This window comes from Hemicordylus capensis, chromosome 6 (genome assembly GCF_027244095.1).
Source record: "Hemicordylus capensis ecotype Gifberg chromosome 6, rHemCap1.1.pri, whole genome shotgun sequence".
In the NCBI taxonomy this organism is placed as follows: Eukaryota; Metazoa; Chordata; class Lepidosauria; order Squamata; family Cordylidae; genus Hemicordylus; species Hemicordylus capensis.
Genome location: NC_069662.1, coordinates 161986126 through 162010996, shown reverse-complemented (window position 1 = coordinate 162010996; position 24871 = coordinate 161986126). Strand labels below are relative to the sequence as shown.

Here is a 24871-nt window from a genome sequence, read left to right as displayed (position 1 = left end):
CTCACTTTATAACCTTTGTTGCAAGAAGTCCAGCAAGGTCAGTGTTTTTCTTGTCCGATTGCTTTATGAGCCAATATAGGGCAACAAAGTAGGTTAACCTGGATAATTAGCAACGCTGTTACTATTTATACTTGAAAAAGCCACCCACATGCCGATCGCAGTCCAACCTACTCACAATTAAAAATAACACTTGAGATCTTCACAAAGTACTGCTCTTATCAGCATCCTCACATCAGCTACTCTGTGTCCCCGAGCTGGTCTGGAATCTCTTTGGAGCATGAGAAGCCGCTGCCAGTCTGTGCAGACAATCCTGAGCTAGAGGGACCAATGGTCTGACTCAGTATATGGCAGCTTCCCATGTTCCTATTTTAATTAATATTTCCGATTTAGCGCTTCATCTACTTGGACCGAGTTGGGATGACCAAATGCAGAGCACAGGATTCCTGTACCATTAATTGTTGGCTTGTTAGAGCTATTTTGGGAATAGGAGTTAGCATGTTGGACTGGGGAGACCTGGGTTCAAATTCCCTGCTCAGCTAGCAGACTGAATAATCTTAGGCCTTTTACTATCTCTCAGCCCAGCCTATCCTGCAGGAATGTTGTGAGTGTAAAATGGGGAGGGCAAAAACCATGCATACTGCCCCAAGCTCCTTGAAGGAAGGGCAGGATAACAATGCTATAAATAAATAAAAATAAAAATAACCTGCAGCATGTTACACAGGGATGAGCGAACATACAGCTGTGAACATACTCTTCCTTGCTACCAGAAAACACTAGAAAGATCTTTTCATGAACCCCCACATGGACCACAGGAGCCCCATCTATAATCAGGAATGTCTTTCCAGACCATCTAGAGCAGGGATTCTCAACGTTGGATCCCCAGATGTTATTGGACTTCAGCTCCCATAATCCCCAGCCCCAGTGGCCTTTGGTTGGGGATTATGGGAGTTGAAGTCCAATAACATCTGGGGACCCAACGTTGAGAATCCCTGATCTAGAGAAGGGGCTCCCAACCCTGGGCTTCAGATATTGTTGGACTACAACTCCCATCATCCTCAGCCACAATGACCTTCATTGTTGACCACTCCCACAATGGCTGATGGGAATTGTAGTCCAGCATCATCTGGGGACCCAAGTTTTGAAACCCCAGCTTTAGAACACGCTCTGGCCCAGAGGAGCCTCTGTACAATCCATACAGTTGGTGTCTCGTTTCAGTGGCCTTATGCAGCACACCTGCCCGCATGCATACAAAGCAGAAGTGTGCATGGAACCGGTCTGGCCAGTTCAGTTTGAATCCGGACCAGATTGGAACCAACCCGGTCTGGTTCTGGGTCCGGCTGAAGCAGGTCCAGTCGGGTTCGGCTATCGAACCAGGCTGAAATGATTCGTGGGGTGGTTTGGGTATTCCCTCTCCTAAGGCTGGGGGGGGGTACTTTGTACATTATTTATTATTACTACTACTACTACTACTACTACATTTTATATCCTGCTCTTCCTCCAAGGAGCCCAGAGCGGTGTACTGCATTTCTGCAATGCAGAAACTGCATTGTAAGTTTCTCCTCACAACAACCTTGTGAAGTAGGTTAGGCTGAGAGAGAAGTGACTGGCCCAGAGTCACCCAGCTAGTATCATGGCTGAATGGGGATTTGAACTCGGGTCTCCCCGGTCCTCGTCCAGCACACTAACCACTACACCCCGCTGTCTCTGACTATGCAAAGACATAACAGGGCTTATCCAATTCCAATACTTATCCAATACTTATCCAATTCCGAGGTGGCAGCAGAGGCACGAAAGACATTGGTGGTGGCAGGCACTCCTCCAACTCCCCCCCCACCCCCCGCCAGCCTCCTGTAGGACAGCCTGAGCCGGCCCAGGCGTGGAGGCCTGAACCAGGCTGCAGCCGGCCTGAACGCTTCCTCCAAGAGGCTTATGGGGAGCTTGGAGGAACCCCCGTCGCCTTAGAGTAGGGAATGCCCCTTTACCGGTGAAGGTTCCCCTTTACAAGTACAGGGGCATTCCCTACTCTAAGGTGGTGGGTGGGGGGAAAGGGTGTGGTGATGGTGCCACTGCAAAAGCCAGTCAACAGAACAAACAGAACCCTGAAAGCCTTACCCATGGTCGTATCTTCATCAGGTCTGTATCTTCACTGACTGAGGGCACTCACACCGTCCTGGCTTTCAGCTGCAAGGGATGCCCCTATAATGAGAAGAATTGAGATAATTAGATAACCAGTCACTTTCTGCAGGTAGCTGCATCTCTGTGGCAGAGCAAAAGTTTTGAGCATGTTAGGTCAGGAGTTCCCAACCAGTGGTACTCCAGATGTTGAACTACAACTCCCATCACCCCCAGCCACAATAAATGGTAGCTGAGGAGGATGGGAGTTGTAGTTTTTCAACATCTGGAGTACCATTATTTGAGAACCCTTGTATTAGGTCAACAGTGGCCAAGTTTCCTGCGTCAAAGAAGTCAAAGAAGTATTGCAAATCAAAGTATTTGCAATAGCTAAAATCCACACTATCCGACATCTGCCTCTGTCCTTCTCAGATGTTGCTTCTCCCTCTCCAATAACAGCCTCGTCATCCATGGCCTCTTCTCCGTCCCCAATGCCTCCTTGTTTCCTTTCACTCCTTAACTGCTTCTTTTCACATCGCTGAACATTACCCCTCTGACACTCCGGAACAGCCTGCGTTCAGATGGAAGAGTCTTCCCATCTGGGTTATCTGTGCGAGTCTGCCAGCACCAGCCCTAGAGTGTTTGCCACCCTAGGCGAAGTTTGACTTCGGTGCACCCCCCCCCACCCACCTGGGTGAGAAGCTAAAGCCCCCTGGCTTTAACTTGAGTCATGCAGGCTGCTTATTCACCAGGACAGAAGAGAATTCAGGATGGGGGAGAGGGCAAGGCAAGGCAGTCTTTCTTCACTTGCTCTCTCCCCCCCCCCGCCGCCAGGCTGGCCTCCTCCAGGGAGGAGAGCAAATGGGCACTCTAAGCAAGTCAGACATTTCAGTAGTTGGTTGGAGAGGGGGAAAGGCATGTATTGCCCCCTCCCCAAAGAACTGGTGCCCCAGGCGACTGCCTAGGTCTGCCAAGTGGACAGGCAGGCCCTGGAGTCTGCAGAGGCAAAGGTTTGATCAGCTCCTAAATGCCAGACCTACAGTGATCCTGTATAAGCCTCTCCGAGCCTTCTAAACAAAGCGTGGGGCATAAGTATACTGAAACTGACAAAAACTGTTCTGGGCCCTTGATATGCAATTGCATATTTATGTACAATGACTCAGTTTATGTACATGGCTCAGTTCAGACATCTTGCATAAACCTGGGTTATGCTAAACAAAGTTTAGAACTTAAACCATAGCCTGAGCTTCCAAAGGTACAGGCAAACCCTGGTTTAGAGCTGTTTGTCTGCATTCATTTTCTATCTGCTCAAACTCCCATATCCACGGTGCAATGATTTCTGGAGCAATCATTTCTGAGTTGTTAAATTCAGATACCACATCAAATCATAGTAAATGCACAAACCATGATTTGTAAACCCAATTCAAATTACAGCTTTTGATTTTGGCTTACCAGCCAAGTTGCAATCCATTTTGTCAATTGACACATCATACAAAATCATGATTTAAGTTTATTTAACTATGGTTAGGAACATACAAAGTTACCTTATACTGAGTCAGACCACCGAATGGTCCAGCTCAATGACATCTACACTGACTGGCAACACCTCTCCATGGTTTCAAGCAGGAGTCTGAAAACCTTTCCCAGACTTACCTGGAGATGCCAGAGATTGAACCTAGCAGATGCTCTACCATTGAGATACGGCCCCATTTTGGCCTAATGCCTGAATTGGGCCTGTATGATTTCATGAAAGTGGTGATAAATCTTAAATAAAATAAATCTTATTTATTTATTATTTCTCTGTGTAAACCACCCTGAGCCATTTTTGGAAGGGCAGTATAGAAATCGAATGAATGAATGACATGTCCTATCCTAAATAGTTATTGAATAAATGGCTGTTTTTGAAGCTAGTAATGTGTTTGTTTGTTTGTTTGTTTGTTTAAGTATCAATGAAGTGCAGTCCCTGTGTGCTGAAACCAATGCTAATGCAAACAGCACTTTAGTGACACCTAGTTACAGAACATGAATATTACAACACCAATTAAATTCTGAAAAAAGCATTCACACATTCTTATCTTCAGGGAAAGTCCTTTTCCTGGACTTTCACAGAAGTCTACTCCCAGGTAACTAACCACGGGGGGGGGGGGGAGTATATACTCTGAGTTAATACAGGGTTCTGAAATCGGTCACATTTCTTTTCAGCTCTGGTAATGAAAACTGTAAAACATTTGCAAATAAACACGACAGCCACAGACAATGCAGAAATCACTTCCAGGTACAATCTAAAAATAATGTTGTAAACATCCAAGGCATCTTAGGACTCTAATCGAAGCAAGTACAAGGATATTTACTCAAACCTATTTTGAGATATTTGTGCAGGAAGAAGAGAGAGATGCATCAAGCCAACAATCTCAAATGGACATCTGAAGTTAAACACGTTGTTCCTTTTGCTTGCTGTTGCTTCCTATCTGAAAAAACCTCACCACTCTAATTGGGAACAGAAACTCAACTGAGCCATCACACAATATTTAATTTTAAGGAAGACACAAAGCAAAGGTATTTGTGAAAGCTTTCAAACATACCCTGACCAAGAAAGTGACTGAACTGATCTAAATTGAGGGAAATGGCTTAGGACTCTATACAGTTCCCAAAAACATCACATTAAAAATTCCTACAAGTCAATGGGAACTGAATCCGAAACTTATCTAGGAATGGGTTAAGATTTGACCTCACGGCTAGAAAAACCCAAAACACTCAGTCAGCTAGCAAAACACTTACTCTCACATCCTCCACACTATAAACCGGTTTGAATGCAATTGCTTCCTCCAAGGAATCCTGGGTACTGTAGTTTTTTGAAGAGACCCGTAGGTACTTTACAAAACTAATGCTCCTGGGATTTCTTGGTTGAGAAAGCAGCATGCCAGTTAAACAGGCTTGAGACTGGCTTAAGTGTGAAATGAAAGCAACTCTGAGCAATATTCCCCCTCCCCCCAAACCCATGCAAATTTCTGCCTTTACATTTTTAAAGCCTAGGTGTGGGAAACATAGAGATGCCAGCAATCATCTTAAGCCCTCTTCAAACATTATAGCCCTGTTTAGGTGTGCAGAAAGAATGCTGTCAAACACACTTAGAAGTCTGACAGGGGGTCAGAAGTCCCACCCACAGCTGTCACTCACTCTCCCACCTCACGCTTCATGCTTAGAGCAGCATTCGTCTGAAGAGACAGACATCGGAAGTGCATCTGTGTTTCGTGACCAGAGGCATTCTCTGATTGGTTTCTGTGATCGGTACCGGGGCGGAGCCATCACTGAGCCATCACTGAGCGAATGGGGTTCAAAGAACCCGAGCTGCCAATGAAAAGGGCTGCTGGAGCCGCCATTGTGCATTACATCATGTGCAAAGGGGGTGTGGCCCAATTACCAAAAGACCCGCACCAGCCCTCCCCCTCTCATTTCCCAGGCAGCGCTTGCTGCCTGACAGTGTTTATTTCCAGCGAGGAAGGGAGATAAATGCTGCCTGAAATGAGAGGGGGAGAGCTCACTTGGACTATACTAAGCCCGGGCCACGCCCCGTGCACATGACATCACATGCAAAGGGAGCGTGGCCTGGGCTTGGAATAGCCCAAGCGAGCACTCCCCCTCTCATTTCAGGCAATGTTTGCTGCCTGACAGCATTTATTTGCCTTCCTCTCCCTCGTTGGAAATAAACGTTGTCGAGCAGCAAGTGCTGCCTGGGAAATGAGACGGGGAGGACTGGGGCGGGTCTTCTGGCAATGGGGGGGGGCGGGACTCTGTGGAACACAAGTCACCCCTTTGTGCACGTGACATCACGTGCACAGGGCATTACTGGGGGGGCAGAACACAGGCCACTGTTCGGCTGACTCCGCTCCTGATCGGCACCCCAGTTTCCCGATCACAGGCAGACACACTTAACAGCATTCATCTCTTCAGATAAACGCTGTTCTAAGCATGAAGAGCCGGGCGGGAAAGTGAGTGACAGGCTAGGGGTGGGGCTTCCGACCCCCTGAATGCTTGAACAGAGCTGATGTTGAACACTTGTATGATGACTGAACAGTGTTCAGAGGCACTCTCAGCCCTGGACCTTGGGGGCCCAGTCCGTGGCCTCCAAGGTCAGGGGGGGCACCTCCAAATGACTGGGGAGGCCTCCTCCCACCCCCATGCACCCGCCCCACTGCGAGACCCCACCATGCCAAACTGCCGCTTTTCTGTAATTTTAGCCGCCATATACGCAGCCGGGGGTGGGGGGTGAGCTGAACAGGCTCCACCCCTCCCATGGCAGCAGCAGCCGCTCCGTCCTCCCCCACAGGGGGGAGACCTGTTCGGATCACACACACACACCCCAGCCGTGCACATGGGGGCTAAAATTACAGAAAAGCAGTGGTTCTGCACGGTGGGGCCTTGCAGCAGAGGGAGCCTCCCAGCGGGGGCGGTCTGGGCGCCAAAATTACCTAGGTGTGCCACTGACAGTGTACAGATCTGTATACAGGTCCAGTTATTCACACGTTATGTTGAATGCAGGCACAACAGTCCACAATGAACACTGGTACAGTCACATGTACGGGGGCACAGGCATTTGTACACTCGCAAAACATAATGTCTGAATAAGGCTCTAGCATGCGCGGTAAGGCCTCGCGCACAGATGTGCACAGGATGACAATCCCTGCAAGCAAAAGGGGTAGATTAAAAAAAAATCTATATTTTGAACCAGCTGGTGGACTACCATAGAAACATTTGCTTCTTGGGCTTTCTGGTAGTGTCATCTTGTGTAGGTCTGTGCACGGAAGGGTATCTACTTTGCATGGAAAAATACCTTACCACGAACTCTAGCTGGTTGCAGATCAGGTCAGGGTGTCCGCGCATATGAGCAATTCATCCAGGGATCTCTGGCCTAACGTTGAACAATAACAGAGACAAACACGCACAATACTTTGTGGCCTGTGATTATCTCTCTGTCCAAAGAGCACAGATGCCGCTGGCTCTATTGTGCGGCACGACTCTGATTCCCAAAGTCACAGCAGCACTCGCCCCCCAGATGCAGCCACAGAGGGACCACTGCAGCTGGATCTAAGCAGATCGTGAGCCACGCGAACATTGCTCAAGACATTCAGAAGTACGAATGAGACGTTGCGGCTGCTTGCTCCTCAGAAAAACTGCCTCTCTAATTGGGCCCCACACCCAGTGATGAAAAACACCACGGCACGTTTCAACTCAGTCTGCACATTCACTTAAACGTCCACTGTTTTGCACACCCAGGCCAGCAGGGACTGCAAAAGTTACCCAAATTCAGCTTTGCTAAAAACGGGGCTTTCCTTTGTTTTCCCCGTGGCACTGCAGCCACATGCCAAGCCTGGAGAATCTAACAACCAAAATAAAAAGAGTCAAGCGGAAAAAATCTCTTCTTTTAAAAGATTCCACCGCACTAACTTTCAGCAAGTTTCCGGGAGGCCTGCCAGCCAAAGTGCGGGAGGCTGTGTGTGTGTGTATGTTTAAAATGTACTACGGAACCGTTCAAAAATATTATTGTCAGTGCTATTTTGTGGAGACGGAGGGGCCAGCAGTGGGATAGCACAAACACAAGCAATAACCGAATAATGAGAAATCGTTTCAAAGGCAAGTCCCTGTAGAAATTTGTCTACTGATGCACTGAGAGAAACAAACTGTGCGCTTGGTTTGAGGGCTGATTACAATGAGGAAAATAGTAAGAATTTTATTATTCATTTATAATTATTTTTTATTAATTATTATTAATAAATAATAAAGCAGCATTGCCGTTTGTTTGCAGACATCAACGACAGCTATTGCCCACACCCTGGTCCCTGGTAAGAGTCAGCGTGGTGTAGTGGTTAGAGTGCTGGACTAGGACCGGGGAGACCCGAGTTCAAATCCCCATTCAGCCATGAGACTTGCTGGGTGACTCTGGGCCAGTCACTTCTCTTTCAGCCTAACCTACTTCACAGGGTGGTTGTGACAAGAAACCTAAGTATGTAGTACACCGCTCTGGGCCCCTTGGAGGAAGAGCGGGATAGAAAATGTAAAATGATAACAACAACAACAACAACAACAGAATTTCAATCAGCATGCATAACAAAGTTGGGAGGAGAGCTGGTCTCGAGGCAGTGTGCAGCAATTGTCCACTTTGCTAAGCAGGGTTAGTCCTGGTTTGCATTTGGATAAGTGACTATATGTGAGCACAGTTAGATATTTCCCTCATGGCAGGGGAAAGCAACGTACAGCTCTGCACATGTTGATGGTTCCCTAACCCCCTTGGGGAACTTGTTGATTTATTGGTTTGTTGTTTGAAATGAAAGCTAGACAGTGAAGGATATTGGCTGAAACGGGCAAGTTGCAGGCTTGGACTAGCCCACAGGGCAACAGGGCATGTTCCCGGTGCGCCCCACCCGTGGGGCACCCCTGCGCCCTAACTCCCACCCTTAATTACCCATTCTGTTCAAAACCCGGCACCCTCCCCACAGACATTCCACCGCCCTCTCAGTGTCCTGAAGAGGAATTCAGTGAAAGCAAACAATTTCAGAATAACTGCTTGAAATTCTAACCTTCTTCATCCTAGAAGCCCACAATCTTGTAAGTCATCCTTACTCATTAACAGACCTTTAGGAAGCAACCTGCCTTGGTACAGGTACATAGTTTAGGAGTGCTTCTGGACCCAGGCCTCACCCCGGTGTCTCAGGCTGAGTCTATGGCGAGGAGTGCTTTATATCAACTTTGGTTGATATGATAGTTGCATCCATTCCTTGAAGATGTCAGTCTAAAAACTATGGTGCTCTAAAAACTGTGGTGCACTCTCTAGGCTTGATTACTGCAATGTGTTCTACATGGGGCTGCCTTTGTATGTAGTTCAGAAACTTCAGTTCAAAATGTGGCAGCCAGATTGGTCTCTGGGGTTTCTTGAACATATTGTGGCTGATTTACAACAGTTGCACTGGTTGTCATTAGGTTTCTGGGCAAAATACAAAGTGCTGGTAATTACCTTTAAAGGACTAGATGGCTTAGAACCCGGGTACCTGGGAGAGTGCCTTCTTCAGCATGATCCCCTCCGTGCATTAAGGTCATCAAGAGGGGCCCGTCTCTGGCTGTTGCCAGCTCATCTAGTGGTTACTCAGGTTCAGGCCTTTTCAGTAGTCACTTCTGGGCTGTGGAATGTGACATTTAGTGCTTAACATCATTACTAACTTTTAAGAGAGGAACAGACACACATTTTTTTCGAGCCTGGCTTTTAGTGACTCAAATGGTTTTAAATTGTTTTAATGTTTGTTTTTAATGGCTTATTATTTGTTGCTTTTATTAATGTGAACCACCTAGAGCCTCTGGGAACACATCTAGGTTCCAAGTTCCCTGCCTGGCATCTCCAAGAGAGGGCTGAGAGAGACTCCTGCCTGCAACCTTGGAGAAGCCGCTGCCAATCTGTGTAGACAATACTGAGCTAGATGGACCAATGGTCTGACGCAGTAGAAGGCAGCTTCCTATGTTAGGTGGTATAGAAATTTAATAACAAATAAAAAATAAAAATCAGTAAGTTTCTAGCTCTCTTGGTTGACAATGGGCAAGCAAGGTCTCTAAAACACTATACACTGCAGAAAGGACCAAGTTCTTGTACCCGCATTTTCTTCACTCATGGCTTGCTTGCTCTCTCTTATGCATAAAACCTCTTTGTCAAAACAAAATCCACACTCAAGCATCAGGTTCAGAGTAAAAACGGTTTTCAAACATGAGAGCAAAAAAAAATTTTTTTAAAAAAATTTGTCCACATCTGCAAAATGGAGAGTGAAGCCTTGCCTGGCAAGAATCCTGCAGTTCTGCCATACCACAGGAGTTTCCCATATTTGTGGTTCTTTGTCTCTTCCTTTTTAAAAGGGCTGACATGGAGGACTCCAATGCACTTACCCTGCTGAACACAGCGGGCCTTATTTACAAGCAAATGCTCTTAGGATTGGGATTGCAAGGAAACCCCCTCTGTTTTCCACGGGGCTTACTCCCAAAAATGTCTGCATAGGACTGCAAGCCTTACTGGCAAAATACGAACACAGGCTTGATTTATTTGTACTCAGCACTACTCCAGACTATGAAAGCAAGACCTGCTGCAAAAGAGATGATGGGCCGGGGACACATTTTTAAGTTACCCTCTGTATCAGTGGTTCCCCACCTGAGGTCCTCCAGATGTTGCTAAACTACAACACCCATCATCCCCAGCCATAACAGGTTGTAGCTAAGGATGATGGCAGTTGTAGTTCAGCAACATCTGGAGGACAGTTGTAGTTCAGTTGTAGTTCAGCAAGGGCAGTTGTAGTTCAGCAACATCTGGAGTTCCCCAGGTGGGGAACCACTGCCCTATGTTAGTTGCAAAGAGAAAACCAGCACAGCAAACAAAGGGGCTGGCTAGAACTTTTAGTCCTGATGTGATAGTTTTCTGCCTGCAATGACTTTTTCATCTTTTTTGGAGAAGCATGCAGAATCGGAATCGGCAGCCTCAAGTGCTTTAGGCTGCCTGTCCTCCTGAAGGCTCAGCTGTGGAGATCCGGAACAAGAATGGGGAGGAAAGGCACAAGCCAGCTGTGCCGCTTTCTCCACCCACCCATGCTTATTTAGAACAGCCTTGCAAATAAGTCCATGGATGTTGCTTCCCCATAACGTTAACCCATATATATTCATGTCAGAAATGAATGGCAGAAGAGACCAGCTCCTCCTCAGTTTACAAATGCGTCCTCTCCCGCCTGCCTCTCACCTACCACAGGCAAGTTGGTTGGTTGCAGGGCATAGCTATAACTGAATGGAGGGAAGTCCTTGGGCCCCTGCATGAGGGGGCCCCACTGGCTGGGTGACAGCTCACTCTTCAGTCTCCCCCTCCCAGGGTGTTGGCTCCTAATCGGAGGATTCATCTTGGCTTCAAAAAAGGTGAGCCCTCTTCAGGAAGTATATTAGGGATGTCCATGAAATGGACTTACCGTTCTGTTCCAAGCTCAGAAAGCAAAGCTAAATCCCCAGAACGTTCGGTCAGAACAAATGGCTGAGCGGGTTGTTCCAACAGAGCAACTCCATTCCATCTCGGAATGTTCTGAGTGCCATTTTGGATTCCAAAATGGCGCTCTTCTGGCCTCTGCGCCCACGCGGCAGGCTCTGAATCCAAAATGGCGATCAGAATGGTTGGAATGTTCCAACTCGAAATGGGCCGTTCCATTCTGAGTTTGGAACAGGCCCTTCATTTGTGTCAGCAGGCAAGTGTCAGCAGGATGGTTCCAACTGTGTCAGAGGTGGGTGCACCAAAACTGTTATTCAGGAGGGCCACCTTGGAAACAAGTCCACAAAAACTATTAGCCCATCCAAAGAAGAAGAAAAAAGGGGGGAAACAGTATTAGTCAATCTGTCCAGACATTTCCCTGTTAATCATCCTAACGCTAAAAACATACTGATTTCATGGGGTTTTATTCCACTCTTGCTTGAGAGTGGGGGCGGTGTCTGTCCCCTTTCCCTGTTTTGTCTGCTAATGGACATGGACGAAGCAAAAGAGGGGGGCGAAGAAAAATGACACAACACCCACAAATCGAAGGCAAAAAATGGGGAAGAACTCCCCATGTGCTGGTAAAGTAAAGTAAAGTTGTGCCATCAAGTCGGTGTTGACTCCTGGGTACTTTCCAGCCTAGCTGCTCAACAGCAGCAAAATGCCTCCATTTAGGCAAGTCGCATTTGAAATGTAAACAGTAGGGGAAGCAGTCTCGCGGAAACTAACAACCCCCCCAAAACAGCAAATTCTTAACGCCGGATATACAACGTCATAGCTCTTTACTGCAGCGATTAAATTTGAAACAAGGCACTAGAAATGTGAACGGCACCCTGCTTTCCACTTAGGGACTGCAGTGTCACAACACAGAAAGTGTGGAAGCACACTTCTGAGATATGACGTGACCCCTTTGCAGGGTCTAATCTGGAAAGCGCCCTCTGGAGACCACAGAGCCCTGTGGTTTTCTTTGGTAGAATACAGGAGGGGTTTACCATTGTCATCTCCCGCGCAGTATGAGATGATGCTTTTCAGCACCTTCCTATAGCGCTGCTGCCCGATACAGGAGTTTGTTGGTACGGTATCAGAAAATTAATTCAGTGTTGCCTTATGCATTTAATTTATTTTAATTTGATTATTGATTGATTGATTGATTGTATTTGTATACCACCCAAAACTTACATCTCTGAGGCAGTGCTCTTCTTCAGAGGCAATTCTTGGGTAGGTGAAATCAATCACAGTGTTTGTTTTTCTTCACATTTAATCACAATGTTTGAATTGCCACTGAGGAAGAGCACAGCCTCGAAATGCGCAAGGCAACACTGAACTAATTTTATGAATTAAAAATATATTGAGCAAATCTATCAGCACCTTGAGAGTTCTCCCCCTGCCCCTCTTTTGTTGCCTTCCAATGGACATGGACCTATACCAGGAAACTGGCCAGCATTCTAATGCTCTGCTTGCACAAGGAACAAAGTTGCACTAATGCAAGAAGACTGCATAGCTGCACTAAGTCACAGGGGTTTTCAGAATTGCACTACCGTATTGTGCAAAGGTTTCCTCAGAACACGAGGTGTGTGCTACAGGTGCTCAAATCTCCACTCAGCCAGGCTCCTTCTGCCAGGTTCTGCTGTCACCAGAAGCCTTCTCATTTTCATACCATGCAGTAAAATGGGGTGGAGAGAGCCCTGCTCTTGCATTAAGGAGCAGGAACTGTCCCCTTTGCTAAGCAGGGTTCACCTTGATTTGCATTTGGATGAGCACATTTGGCCGTGTGAGCAGTGTCTACTACAAGATATTCCCTTTAGGAGATGGGGGCCTAGCTCAGTCACTGGTGGAGCATCTGCTTTGCATGCAAAAGGTTCCAGGTTCAATCCCTGGCAGCATCTCCAGGTAGTGCTGGGAGAGACTCCTGCCTGAAGCCTTGAGAAAGCTGCTGCCAGTCAGCGCAGACAATTCTAGATGGACCAATGGTCTGGCTTGGTAGAAGGCAACATCCTATGGTCCCAAATCTGCACGAATCTATTCCTGTTGCCTACAACCAAACCTAGAGGGAGAACAGGGAGGTTTTTAGATTCTGGATAATCCAACCATTGCCTAGTTGAAATCACGGGAGAGAAGAAGAACAAAGGACGTTTTTCCAGAAATTTCTCTAACCTCCTATTTCTCACACCTCCACAGTCCTTTTTTAAAAACACACACACACACACACAAACAGAGCACACCTTCCATTCCCAGATCGATCCTTGTTCCTTGAAGCTGTATTCCAATTTGCGTAGCACAGCACCGTCTTTCTTAACGAGCTCTAGCTTCTTCAGTGTCACACTGGACTTGTTAAAACTACTGCTTCTAATTGGGTGTCAAGGTCAAACGTGCCAGACGCCTATTGATTGCACCAAATTAAGCATGGTGGTTTTAGGACAAGTCTAATTCTTGCAGAGAAGGTTTTTGTTAAATGTGTTTTTCCTTGCCCACTAGAAAAACAAACCGGGTGTGGACAAGGAAGCTAATGTCACAGACACAAGACGACATACTTGTACGCCAGGTTAATCAATCTGCAATGACAACCACCTTCTAACAAAGCATATGACATCCAGGCTGCTGTCTACAGTAACAGGAGTACACAATAAAATTGCTGGCATTTAAGGTGCCACGACTGGTCTCTGTTACTTTTGCAGCCATACTTGGGTCAGAACTTCAAACTCACACTGTGTGTCCCACAGAGAAGACAGTGAAAGTGATACCACAGAGTTCTCCTCCTTTCCCCTGTATTGTGTAGGGATATTTATACAGTATATTATATCATCGTAATGTGATATAACATCATAATCTGTGGAATTTCCCCATCTTCGTCAGCATATATGTGGTACATAGGAAGCTGCCATATACAGAGTCAGACCATTGGTCCATCTAGCTCAGTATTGTCTTCACAGACTGGCAGCGGCTTCTCCAAGGTTGCAGGCAGGAATCTCTCTCAGCCCTATCTTGGAGAAGCCAGAGAGGGAACTTGAATCCTTGGTTCCATCCCCTGAGGGGAATATCTTGCAGTGCTCACATGTGGTCTCCCATTCAAATGCAACCAGGGCAGACTCTGCTTAGCTAATGGGACAAGTCATGCTTGCTACCACAAGACCAGCTCTCCATGTGAACAGAAGCCAGTGATGAGAAGGCAGATTCCAAGTCCCTAAGAGCTGATCTTGTGGTAGCAAGCATGAATTGTCCCCTTTGCTAAGCAGGGTCCATCCTGGTTTGCATTTGAATGACAGACTACATGTGTGAGCACTGTAAAATATTCCCCTTAGGGGATGGGGCCGCTCTGGGAAACGTATCTGTGTGCTTGCATACAGAACTGTCCAAGTTCCCTTAAAGGCAGCTTCCTATGCTTCTTTGAGAAGCAAACTGCCCATCATGAAGAGATGGAACAGACCTAGGGGCTTTATAGCAGGCGGTGGCATATGACTGGCTTTCAGGGGTCACCTGATGCCCGGGGCCAAGAGGATTCTGTGCAGTGGTGCTAGTCTCCAGCCTCCAACTGTCTCCACTTCCCAGCTCTGACCAGCAGTGGAGAGAACCAGTGCCGGACCCACAGGGTTCCTTCCCATTTACAGCCCTGTGGCACTTGACTGTGTACAAGTGAAACCTTGGAAATGCCCAGCTTGGATGCATCCCAAGATCCATTTGTATATATCTGTCGCCTCACCCCCCCATTTCCCCTAAATTAAAAAACAAGAGCAAGCCTAGTCTGGACCTTTGCCTCCTAGGCTGGGGTGATCCAAAGCCAGCCGGAGGCTACCAACCGGACATGCACATGACTACCAAAAAGGAAGTCACGCTGTTCTCCATTGGCAGGGGCTGGAGGCTGTGGGGTCTGCATGAGCTCATCTTTCAGATTAGGAGGAAGCCAAAGCACACCTGCTCAGGACTATTGTTGAGAACTGCTGATAAACCTTTTGGCTGGCTGTCTATCCTGCTGTCTTGGCACATACATATTGCATTCTTCTCTTCCCCCCTATTTTTTTTTTTAAATCATCATAAAAATATATGAAGAGCCCTGCTAGACCAGATCAAAAGAGCTGGTCTTGTAGTAGTGAGCATGTGTTGTTCCCTCTGCTAAGCCAGAGCCCACCCAGGTTTGTATTTCGATAGGTGTCTACATGCAAGTACGGTCTGCTGAAAGATATCCCCCTGAGGGGCTGGGGCCATACCTCAGTGAGAGAGTCTTTGCATGCAAGCAGAAGGTCCCAGGTCCAACCCCTGGCTGGGAAAGACTCCTGTCTGAAACCTTGGAGAGCGACTGCCAGACAGTGTAGACCAGGCCTGCTCAGCGTCGGCCCTCCTGCAGATGTTGGCCTACAACTCCCATAATCCCTGGCTATTAGCCACTGCGGCTAGGAATTATGGGAGTTGTAGTCCAAAAACTGCCAGGGGGCCCTAAATTGAGCTGGCCTGGTGTAGACCAGGGATTCTCAACGTTGGGTCCCCAGACGTTATTGGACTTCAATTCCCATAATCCCCAACCAAGGGCCACTGGGGCTGGGGATTATGAGAGTTAGTCCAATAACATCTGGGGACACAACGTTGAGAATCCCTGGTGTAGACAATACAAAGCTAGATGGACCAGTGCTCGGTATAAAGCAGCTTGCTATGTTCCCTAGGTAGACCAAAGGCCAGTCTATTACTGCATCCTTTCCAGCAGCAGGAAGATGCCTCTGGGAAGAGCAGGAAGGCAAGACTTCTACCCTACTGCTCCAATGTCCCTGCTGAAGAACTTGGAAGAAGCCTGTCGTCATCACAATTTCTCAGTGGCTGAGCTCCACAGATCTTCTTGCTGGGTTGCCAATGGTAATCACCCCTCTTCCTCAAGTTGTCCAAGACTTGCAGAAAACATGGAAGAGGAGGAGAAGGGTCCATGTCCCATCGTGCTGGCTTTGCAGGTAGCAGGGGCAGAGATTTCTGCTGCTTCAGCCTTCACCGGGTGGCTCAGGTTATTGGGTTGCCCGAGACAAGGTATATGGGCATCCACAGGACTTTTTTTGCTGGGGGGGAGGGGCACAAAGCCAGCAACCCTATACCCCTCTCCCTGGGAGTATGCCCCATTGAATTCAATGGGAACTGGCTCAAACTGTGTGTGGGTGGGGACCATCCCCCTTGTCCACCCTCCAGATGCCCATGCTAAGGCGCCACATGCCGCTAGACCCAACTCCACTCTCTCCAGCCTCCTACAGTTTTTAAACGGAGGCAGGGTTGGGGGGGGCACCCTCTTCTCCTTGCCCAGGGCACCCTTTCAAAGGCTTGCAGGAGGATTCTGTTTCCACAGCTATGAATTGGTAAGCCAATATGGTTTTCAGACTGGACATCAGGTCTCGCACCCCCATGGCATGTACATCATGGGCCATCGAATTTCCTCGCTTTGGGGAGCTTAGTGGGAGCTGCCACACCCATAACTAGCCCTATAAACCATTTTCTCCTTTAATCTAGCATATGCTGCATGCGATTAGCACAAGTTGCAAGGGGCTGTGCGGTTTCCTACTTGCCATAGCAACCCAGACAATCTAAAGCAAGAATTCCCAAACCTTATTATAGCCAACGCTGATTCATAGGACTTAGAAAGCTGCCTCGTGCTGAATCAGACCTGGGATCTTCTGCACACAGAGCAGATCCTCTAAGCTCTGGCCCCGTCCCAATTCACACAGTTACTTGGGGGTGGTGAGATGTGGAAGGGAGAGTCTGGTTTCCTAGGCTATTCTTCCAGGGCTGTCGTCTGTGGTTGGAATTTCTCTCTTCATTCAGAGGAACAAAGTTGCCTTATACTGGGCAGGGGCAGAGCCACCACTGAACGAACATGTTCAAAGAACCCGGGCCGCCGCCACTGCCACCCCTCGCGGGCTGTGCCTCGTGCCCCAAACATGCCCCCCGCACCTGACGTCAGACGCGGGGGCGTGGTTTAGCTCCCAAAGGGACAGCGCAGCCCCGTTTGGGAGCTAAGGCACACCCCACCAACCACTCCCCGCATCTGACGTAAGACGCTGATGCAGGGGGCAGGGCTGGGGGGGCCATGGTGCATGCTGAGCCCGGGCCACCACTGGCCTCCTTCCATGCCTGATACTGAGTCAGACCACTGGTCCATCTCGCTCAGCGTTGTTTACACCAGGGCCACACAATTTCAGCCCTCCTGCCGATGTTGGACTCCAACTCCCATAATCTCCTACTAGTGGCCACTGTGGCTGATGGGAGCCATGGGAGCTGTAGTACAAAATAAGCTGGCGGGCCCGAGTTGTGCCACTCTGGCCTACACGGACTGGCAGCAGCTCTCCAAAGTTTCAGGCAGTGGTTTCCCCCAGCCCTACTTGGAGATGCTGCCAGGGATTGAACCTGGGACCTTCGGCATGCAAGGTAGATGCTCCACCATTGAGCTACGGTCCCATCTCCTTGGAGTAGTGGTTCTCAAACTTGGGTCCCCAGATGTTGTTGGACTACAACTCCCATCATCCCCAGCACCAATGGCCTTTGGTCACTGGAGCAGGGGATGATAAGAGTTTTATTAATTATTATTTATTATTATTATTATTATTATTATTATTATTATTATTTTTACATTTATATCCCGCTTTTCCTCCAAGGAGCCCAAGAGCGGTGTACTACATACTTGAGTTTCTCCTCACAACAACCCTGTGAAGTAGGTTAGGCTGAGAGAGACGTGACTGGCCCAAAGTCACCCAGCTAGTATCATGGCTGAATGGGGATTTGAACTCAGGTCTCCCCGGTCCTACATCTGGGAAGCCACATCTGAGAAGCCCTGATTTAAACTATCTCTGGTTCTCAGGAGCCAGTACCTTCTTGTGAAATACAAGCAGCCCATATTCCTCGCTACTGAGCATCCTGCGTGTAGCCACAGATTCGGAGCCCATTGCCTCTTATACCCAAATTGCTCAGTTGCAACAAAACCTGGGGTCCATGGACCCATGGCACAAGATCAGCCATTATAGCTGGGGAAGGTGGGAGCTGCCATCCAGCAACATCTAGGGACCCAAGGTGGAGAACCCCTGGTCTGGACAATACAGACTGGAGCATTTGGCCAATCTTACATATGTCTTCAGTGTATAGGTACCAGGACATCCACCTATCAACAAGTGGACTTTTTCCTAATGGCTTATTTGTACACAGAATTCCAGCCATGTTTAATAGCCTAGGAAACCAGAAGCTTATTAGCAGAATCAGCTGGAGGGCCTAAACTGCATGGTGTGCATGAGAGATGGAGCCTTGGATACTATCATCGGAAGATATGCTTTGCTATACTTGCTCTGCCCTACTACAGAAAGAGCCCTTATTAGGTTTTTGCCCACCTCATAAGCAACATCATTTCTAACTATTGCAACACATGGGCTTTAAAACACACACAGACACATATTCAGGAAATGTAAATCTTTGGAAGCAAGGCATGGGCATAAAAGTTAAGGTGCATCTAAAGTCCCTCTAGACACCTCTGAATCATTCAATGCATGGAGGAAATCTATATCATTTTATATTGAAGAAGGTCTGTGCCCTGTGGCTGCTGAATTTGAGCTGGTTTTACAGACTGTGGGTTGCATCGCATTTGCTTAGTGTTGTGTAACTGCAGTTTTAATTTATATATTAATTATTCTACTTATAAACCACTGTGAGCAGGATATTAAATATTACAAACAAATAATGTCATATACAGCAATAGTGGAACTTAACATAGGAATTGGGTACTGCTTGTTCAAAATTATTTGGGAGCACAGAAATTTGTTTATACCATATTCACCCAAATAGAAGACGACCCTGAATTTAGGATGACCCCCTTAAAAAAACACACCACAGAAGTTAAATACAGATTATACCTGTATTTTCCCAAAAGGAACAGCACTCTGAATTTAAGGTGTCCCCCCCCACACACACACACATACCAGTTTCTAACTTGGGGAAAACCTAATCTTGGATTCAAATAAATATAGCAACAGCAGTTCTCCGACTAAAGTCCCCAGATGCTGTTGGATAACCTCCCATCATCCTCAAGCACAATGGCCCATTGTGTCTGGGGATGATGGGAGTTGTAGTCCAATAATATCTGGGAACCCAAGTTTGAGAATCCCTGGTTTATAAGGCAGGACAAGGCGGTGTGGGGCAGGGGGAAATGAGAAGTCCCAGAGGTGGAAGAAACGTGTCCCTGTCTTTTCTTGAGCCAATTATTTCTGAACGTGTAAATACTCAATTTCTACTGTTGTATATTCGCTGTTCCTACAGACACACACTGCATAAGCAAGAGGAGAACCCTACAAACTGCTCCTTCTAAGATTTGAAGGGAGGCAACTCACTTCCTAGATGGCTTCCAGCATCCTTTTAGTGCCAGGCAAAATTGCTCACAACATTAGCTCCAAAACTAAATACATAGAAATCAGCCCCCAAACCCGCCCGCCCCCCAAGAGTCTGGAAATCCCCAGTCACACTTCAAGCCAGCCTCCTCCAGCCATTCACTAAAGAAACCAGATGCTCCCCATCAGCCCAAGGAATGATCTCATCCATTCTTAGCTGTTTCTGCTCGGTATTTGGTGAGTCATGGAAAACAAGACACTCGTTGCTGGGGTAACTGCAAAGCTAGCACCTTGGCCCTCTTGCACAAGGCGACATCCAATGGTTAGGGAAAACAAACAAGACTGGGGCGCGATCCACCAGGACTTTCTCCTGTGCAAACACCAGAGACGCCAGTGAGGGCCACACAAGAGTTCTTGATTGTATTAAATGGTGCTGGCATGGGAGAACTTTCCAGTGGGTCCTAGCCCAAGGCTATGCCTCTGCCCTCTGTGAATTGGGGGTGAGATTGGTGGCACTGCAAGTTGAGTCATGGCAGGAATGCCCTCCAGACATGGGCCCGTTTTGGCTTTAAGCCAAAAATGGCTAACACTGATAAGTGTTGGCAAGTGGGCTAGTCACTGGTAGATGTGTGCCAGGGAATGCACATCCTGCACAATTCCTGTGCATTGCACCTCGGGTTAGAAAAATACAATGGAGGGCAGGACTCCTGCCATTTTAATAATTATGGAGAAGCAGGGATTTTAGAAGGTGCTGCTTATCGTGTCTGTCAGGGCCCAGTAGGGTCAGAGCTCCAAGGTGGTCTGCGAGGAGCCAGAGGCAAGCATTATAGTCCAAGAAGGGCAGGTGACCAGTTTCCAAAAAGCAGCAATAGATACAGAGTGAAAGGAATCTGTAGAGCAGCTACTCTGGCTGATAGGTCGCTCATACTGGGTAGCCCTGCCCAAGGCAGCAGTTATATATAGCCAGCATGGCCCCTATTTCCTTCCATGATCACCTGATCTAGCAAGGCTGACAAGCTGCAGTACATCTCCTAGCCATCATCACGGTGGCGCTGTAGAGCGTCAAGGATCAAGCAGGCCAGCAGTTTCTTTTACCAACCAGCCATTCCACTGTCTGGACCCTCCCTGATTTGAAGCACCCACTGGTGCCTTACTATATGAATGCCACGGGTGGGGAAAGTGCAATTCTGGAAATGCCCGCTTCTGCAATGGCCTGTCGTCTGTTGTACCTGGCCTCTGCATTCGGTGCTGCCCTAGTGGCCAGCAACACTTACAAGTACCCCAAAGTATACCAGTGAGGAATGAGTACTCCCTGTGCCTGGCAAGGTACTCCAGTCTATAGACTGCTAGTAAGTCGTTCAGCCCTGGGTTAAATGTGGATGCTCACGAAGAAACGGCGTGCCTCCATGGTAACCAGGCCTCTGAGTACTGGGGCTTCAAAATAGGTCAAACACGGCACAAAAACTGCAAAAACAAGCAGAGCAAACAGGTGCGAAGAGGTCTCTGCGGGAGGCAAAGAGCAATGCTCTAAACTTGAACAGAAATCCAGTGCACGGGGTCTAAAACTGTGTGGCAATGTTTTCTTTGGTGAGCCACACGTTCGGCAAAATCACATGGCAGAGTCCTTTCTGGAATGTACCACCTGAGGCTGCCTGCACATTTTCTTTTAAACAATCACAATGTCTATATCACGAGTACACCACTTCCGGCAAGCTACCCCTACAGAAGAGCAATGGGAGACCAGGTGATGAGGTGTGGCTGGGTGCCCAAAACAGCAGGGCTGTGGCCAAGAGAATTTGTCAGGGCTGCCGTGCTGTGACTGCCTGTGTAATGCCTGCTGCGTAGGCTGGGGGAGCCACAGACCCCTCATCGAAAGGAGCAGCTTCTAGACAGGGAAGCCCTATAGGTCCCATGGGGTGGGGGGACGGTGCAGGGCAATTACTGCAGCTGTGAGTATTTGAAGCCAGCCGGGAGTGAGGCCAAGGGGAAAGCCCTGAGGGCCGCCGGGTGTGCAGAGAGAGGATCTCTTCTGGTCCTGAGGCCTCTGGGGACAGGGCTGGCCAGCTGGATACTGGGCAAGCTGTGGCAGGATGGCCAGCCACACCCTGGGGCCACCACACACGGCACCATCTGCCTTTTCAGAGTTATACAGGCAAACCAGACAGATCCCTGCCCGCAAGGAGCTTGCAACTTGACAGACAAGAAAAGGGCTACAGAGGGAAGGAGGAAGAGGCAAGAGAAGGCAGGAGGCAAATGCCTTTATGCATACCGGAAACCGGGTTGCAGTTGGGGACGAGGGTTGACAGGATAAACTGAAGGCTCTGCAGGCCAGGAAAGTTATGAGGAAGGATTTGAAGGGAAGCAAGGAGGCGGCACTGGAGAGATGTCCAAGGGGAAAGTGCCAGGCCTATGGGATGACGGTGGGTTCTTTTTGTTTTGTTTTTCAAAAGAACTCCCCCCAAACAGAGAGAGAGAGAAACTAGCACATAAGGAGGAAATCTAGACATTAGACTCCCTTACTAACTGCTAGGGTTCTACACTCTGTCATTTTTCACATAGGGAAATATTTAGAAATGCAGTCCTATGTAAATGCAGTTTTCTATGTAAACCGCTTTTAGTTGAAGAGTGGTATATAAATATTTGTTCCAGCGGTCATTGTCATCCCACAATAGGAACATAGGAAGCTGCCATATACCAGGTCTATCTAGCTCAGTGTTTGTCTACACAGACTGGCAGCGGCTTCTCCAAGCTTGCAGGCAGGAGTCTCTCTCAGCCCTCTCTTGGAGATGCTGCCAGGGAGGGAACCTGGAACCTTCTGCGTACAAGCAGGCAGATGCTCTTCCCAGAGCAGCCCCATCCGCGAAGGGGAACATCTTACAGTGCTCACACATGTCGTCTCCCATCCAAATGCCAACCAGGGCAGGCCCTGCTTAGCAAAGGGGACAATTCATGCTTGCTACCACGAGACCAGCTCTCTTCCCTCTTTGGCACACTGAAGCCACGCAGTTCAATACAGACTCATGGCTTGATTTTCCAGAACATGCACTCCTGTGAACCCTCCCACATTGGATTGCCCAAGGGGCAAAATACAGAGCTGGCTGCACCCTCTTCTACCTGAGAGCTGAGAAGAACGCTCCCTTCAAATCTCCAAGCAGAGACTCAGTGCCAGCCACTGGCAGGCGTGGCGAAGAGATGATGGCGGGACCTGAGGAGAAGGGCCAAATGCTGCCTTGCCCCACAGCCCCGGTGGGGGCCAGTTCACTTTCAAAATGGGCCCCTGTGAGCTTTGAAAGTGGTGTGGAGGCAGAGAGGGAGGAAGACTGCCAGCAGCTTCTTCTCGTGCTTCCCGCAATGTGAGGAGATGAGGGTACGCCTCCCCTCTTTCACCCGTGGTCCTTACAAAGCTCGCAAGGGTCTGCTCGGTCCCCAAGAGTCCCTCCGGTGGTGGCATCCAGGTGCACAGGAGCATGGGAAGCACTTGCACCTCTGTCTCGGTATGGTCTACATCAGGGCCGCACAACTTGGGCCTCCTGCAAATGTTAGACTACAACTCCCATCAGGCCTGGTTATTGGCCACTGTGATTGGAGAGGATGGGAGCTGGGGCCCCACAGCAGCAGCAGGGCCAACGTTGTGCAGCCCTGGCCTACGCTGACTTGCAGGGGCTCCCCAAGGTTTCAGGCAGGGATCTTTCCCAGCCCTACCTGGAGAAGCTGCCAGGGATTGAACCTGGGACCTTCTGCACGCAAAGCAGATGCTCTTCCTCTGAGCTGCGGCCCCATCCCCTAAGGCAGAGATAGGCCATGCGAGGCTCCCCAGATGTTGCTGAACTACAACTCCCATCCCCTCCAGCCACAATTTGTTTCAGCTGGGGATGATGGGAGTTGTAGTTCAGCAACATCTGGAAAGCCCCACATTGCCTATCCCTGCCCTAAGTGGAATATCTCACAGGGCTCACATGTAGTCACCCACCTAAATGCAAACCAGGACAGACCCTGCTTAGCAAAGGGGACAATTCACAAGGCCAGCTCTCCTCCCCTGCTCGAACCCCGATGATCCACCGCCTGAGGCCACTGCCTCTTCTTGCTTCATGAAATGGAAGGACCACTGCTGGCTAAAATCCCGCCTTCATCAATCAAAATCCTGTCTCCTTTCTTACTGGTGCAGCTAATAGCGACTTGTGCCCAGTGGGCTGATTGTGCCTTTTTTTTAAAAGGCCCATTACCTGCTCCTGTGCCTTTAACAGCACACACAGAAATGTAACAGGTGGAATGCTTCCTGGCAGGGACAAAAGGTTCACCTGCTAAGTTTCCACGTGTCTGGCAGTTGGCTCCGTTCCTGGCCCTTTGACAAGCACAAAAGGCAGCCGAGCGCCAAGGGAGACTTCGTCCCACACACCTCACCCTGGCTCCGAGCCCAGTTTCTGACACACTCCACCCTGCTCCCGCTCTCAGCCTCACTTTCTCTCCTCCTGGGGTTCCTGCTTGACATTTTCCATGGGCCTTTATAGGGCAAGAGCATGCTCTGTAATTAAGGGGACCAATCTCCCGAAACGGAAGATGAGGCCCTCACTTAGGCCTCGGCCGACAAGCACACCGTGGCCTCGTAAGCCGTTTCCAAGGGTGTCTTTGCACTGTGCTCTTGGTGAGAACATGCAATCATGGTTAATAAGGCACAGAAGGTGGAGAGCAGAGATTTGCAGCGTGGCAAACAGGTGCGGTGAACCTGGACTGTAGAAGTGCAAAACAGCGGCAGGGCAAGGTGCTGGCCACAGAATTCAGCCTCTGAAGGAGCTCAGCTTTCATTTTTTCACAAATAACAAGTTTCTAGGCCCTAGTGTGGCAAAGATGTGCTTGAAAATGCATGTAACATCTTAGAAGTCAGAGGGGTTTCTGAATAAAGAGAAACAGTATGATGAAGACTGGTCTTGTGGTAAGGTAAGGTAAGGTAAGGTAAGGTAGTGTGCCGTCAAGTCGATTTTGACTCCTGGCACCCACAGAGCGTTGTGGTTTTCTTTTGGTAAAATACAGGAGGGGTTGACCATTGCCTCCTCCCGTGCAGTGTGAGATGATGCCTTTCAGCATCTTCCTATATCGCTGCTGCCTGATATAGTATCAGCAGGGATTCGAACCGGCAACCTTCTGCTTGTTAGTCAAGCATTTCCCCTCTGCGCCACTTATGGTGATGAGGTCTTGTGGTAGCAAGCATGAATTGTCCACTTTGCTAAGCAGGGTCCACTCTGGTTTCACTTGAATGGGAGGCTACATGTGAGCACTGTAGAATATTCTCATTAGAGGATGAGGTCACTTTGGGAGGAGCACCTGCATGCTTGCATGTAGAAGGTCCCGGGTTCCCTCCCTGGCATCTCCAAGATGCTGCTGCCAGTCTGTGTAGACC

The 24871-nt window shown here is 48.5% G+C and overlaps 1 protein-coding gene across 2 annotated transcripts in view; it reads right to left on the bottom strand.

Moving 5' to 3' along the window:
- LOC128331714 (mitogen-activated protein kinase kinase kinase 3-like) overlaps positions 1-24871 on the bottom strand; it is a 117025-nt gene that overhangs the window by 71614 nt on the left and 20540 nt on the right. The window contains exons 2-3 of one of the 2 annotated variants that reach the window (XM_053265476.1): positions 9122-9284; positions 2113-2196 (exon numbers count right to left, since the gene is read on the bottom strand). In XM_053265476.1, the coding sequence (XP_053121451.1) occupies positions 2113-2116 (4 nt within the window). In that variant the 5' untranslated portion in view covers positions 2117-2196; positions 9122-9284. The remainder of the gene's footprint in view (positions 1-2112; positions 2197-9121; positions 9285-24871) is intronic. The other variant, XM_053265475.1, reaches the window with a different exon arrangement.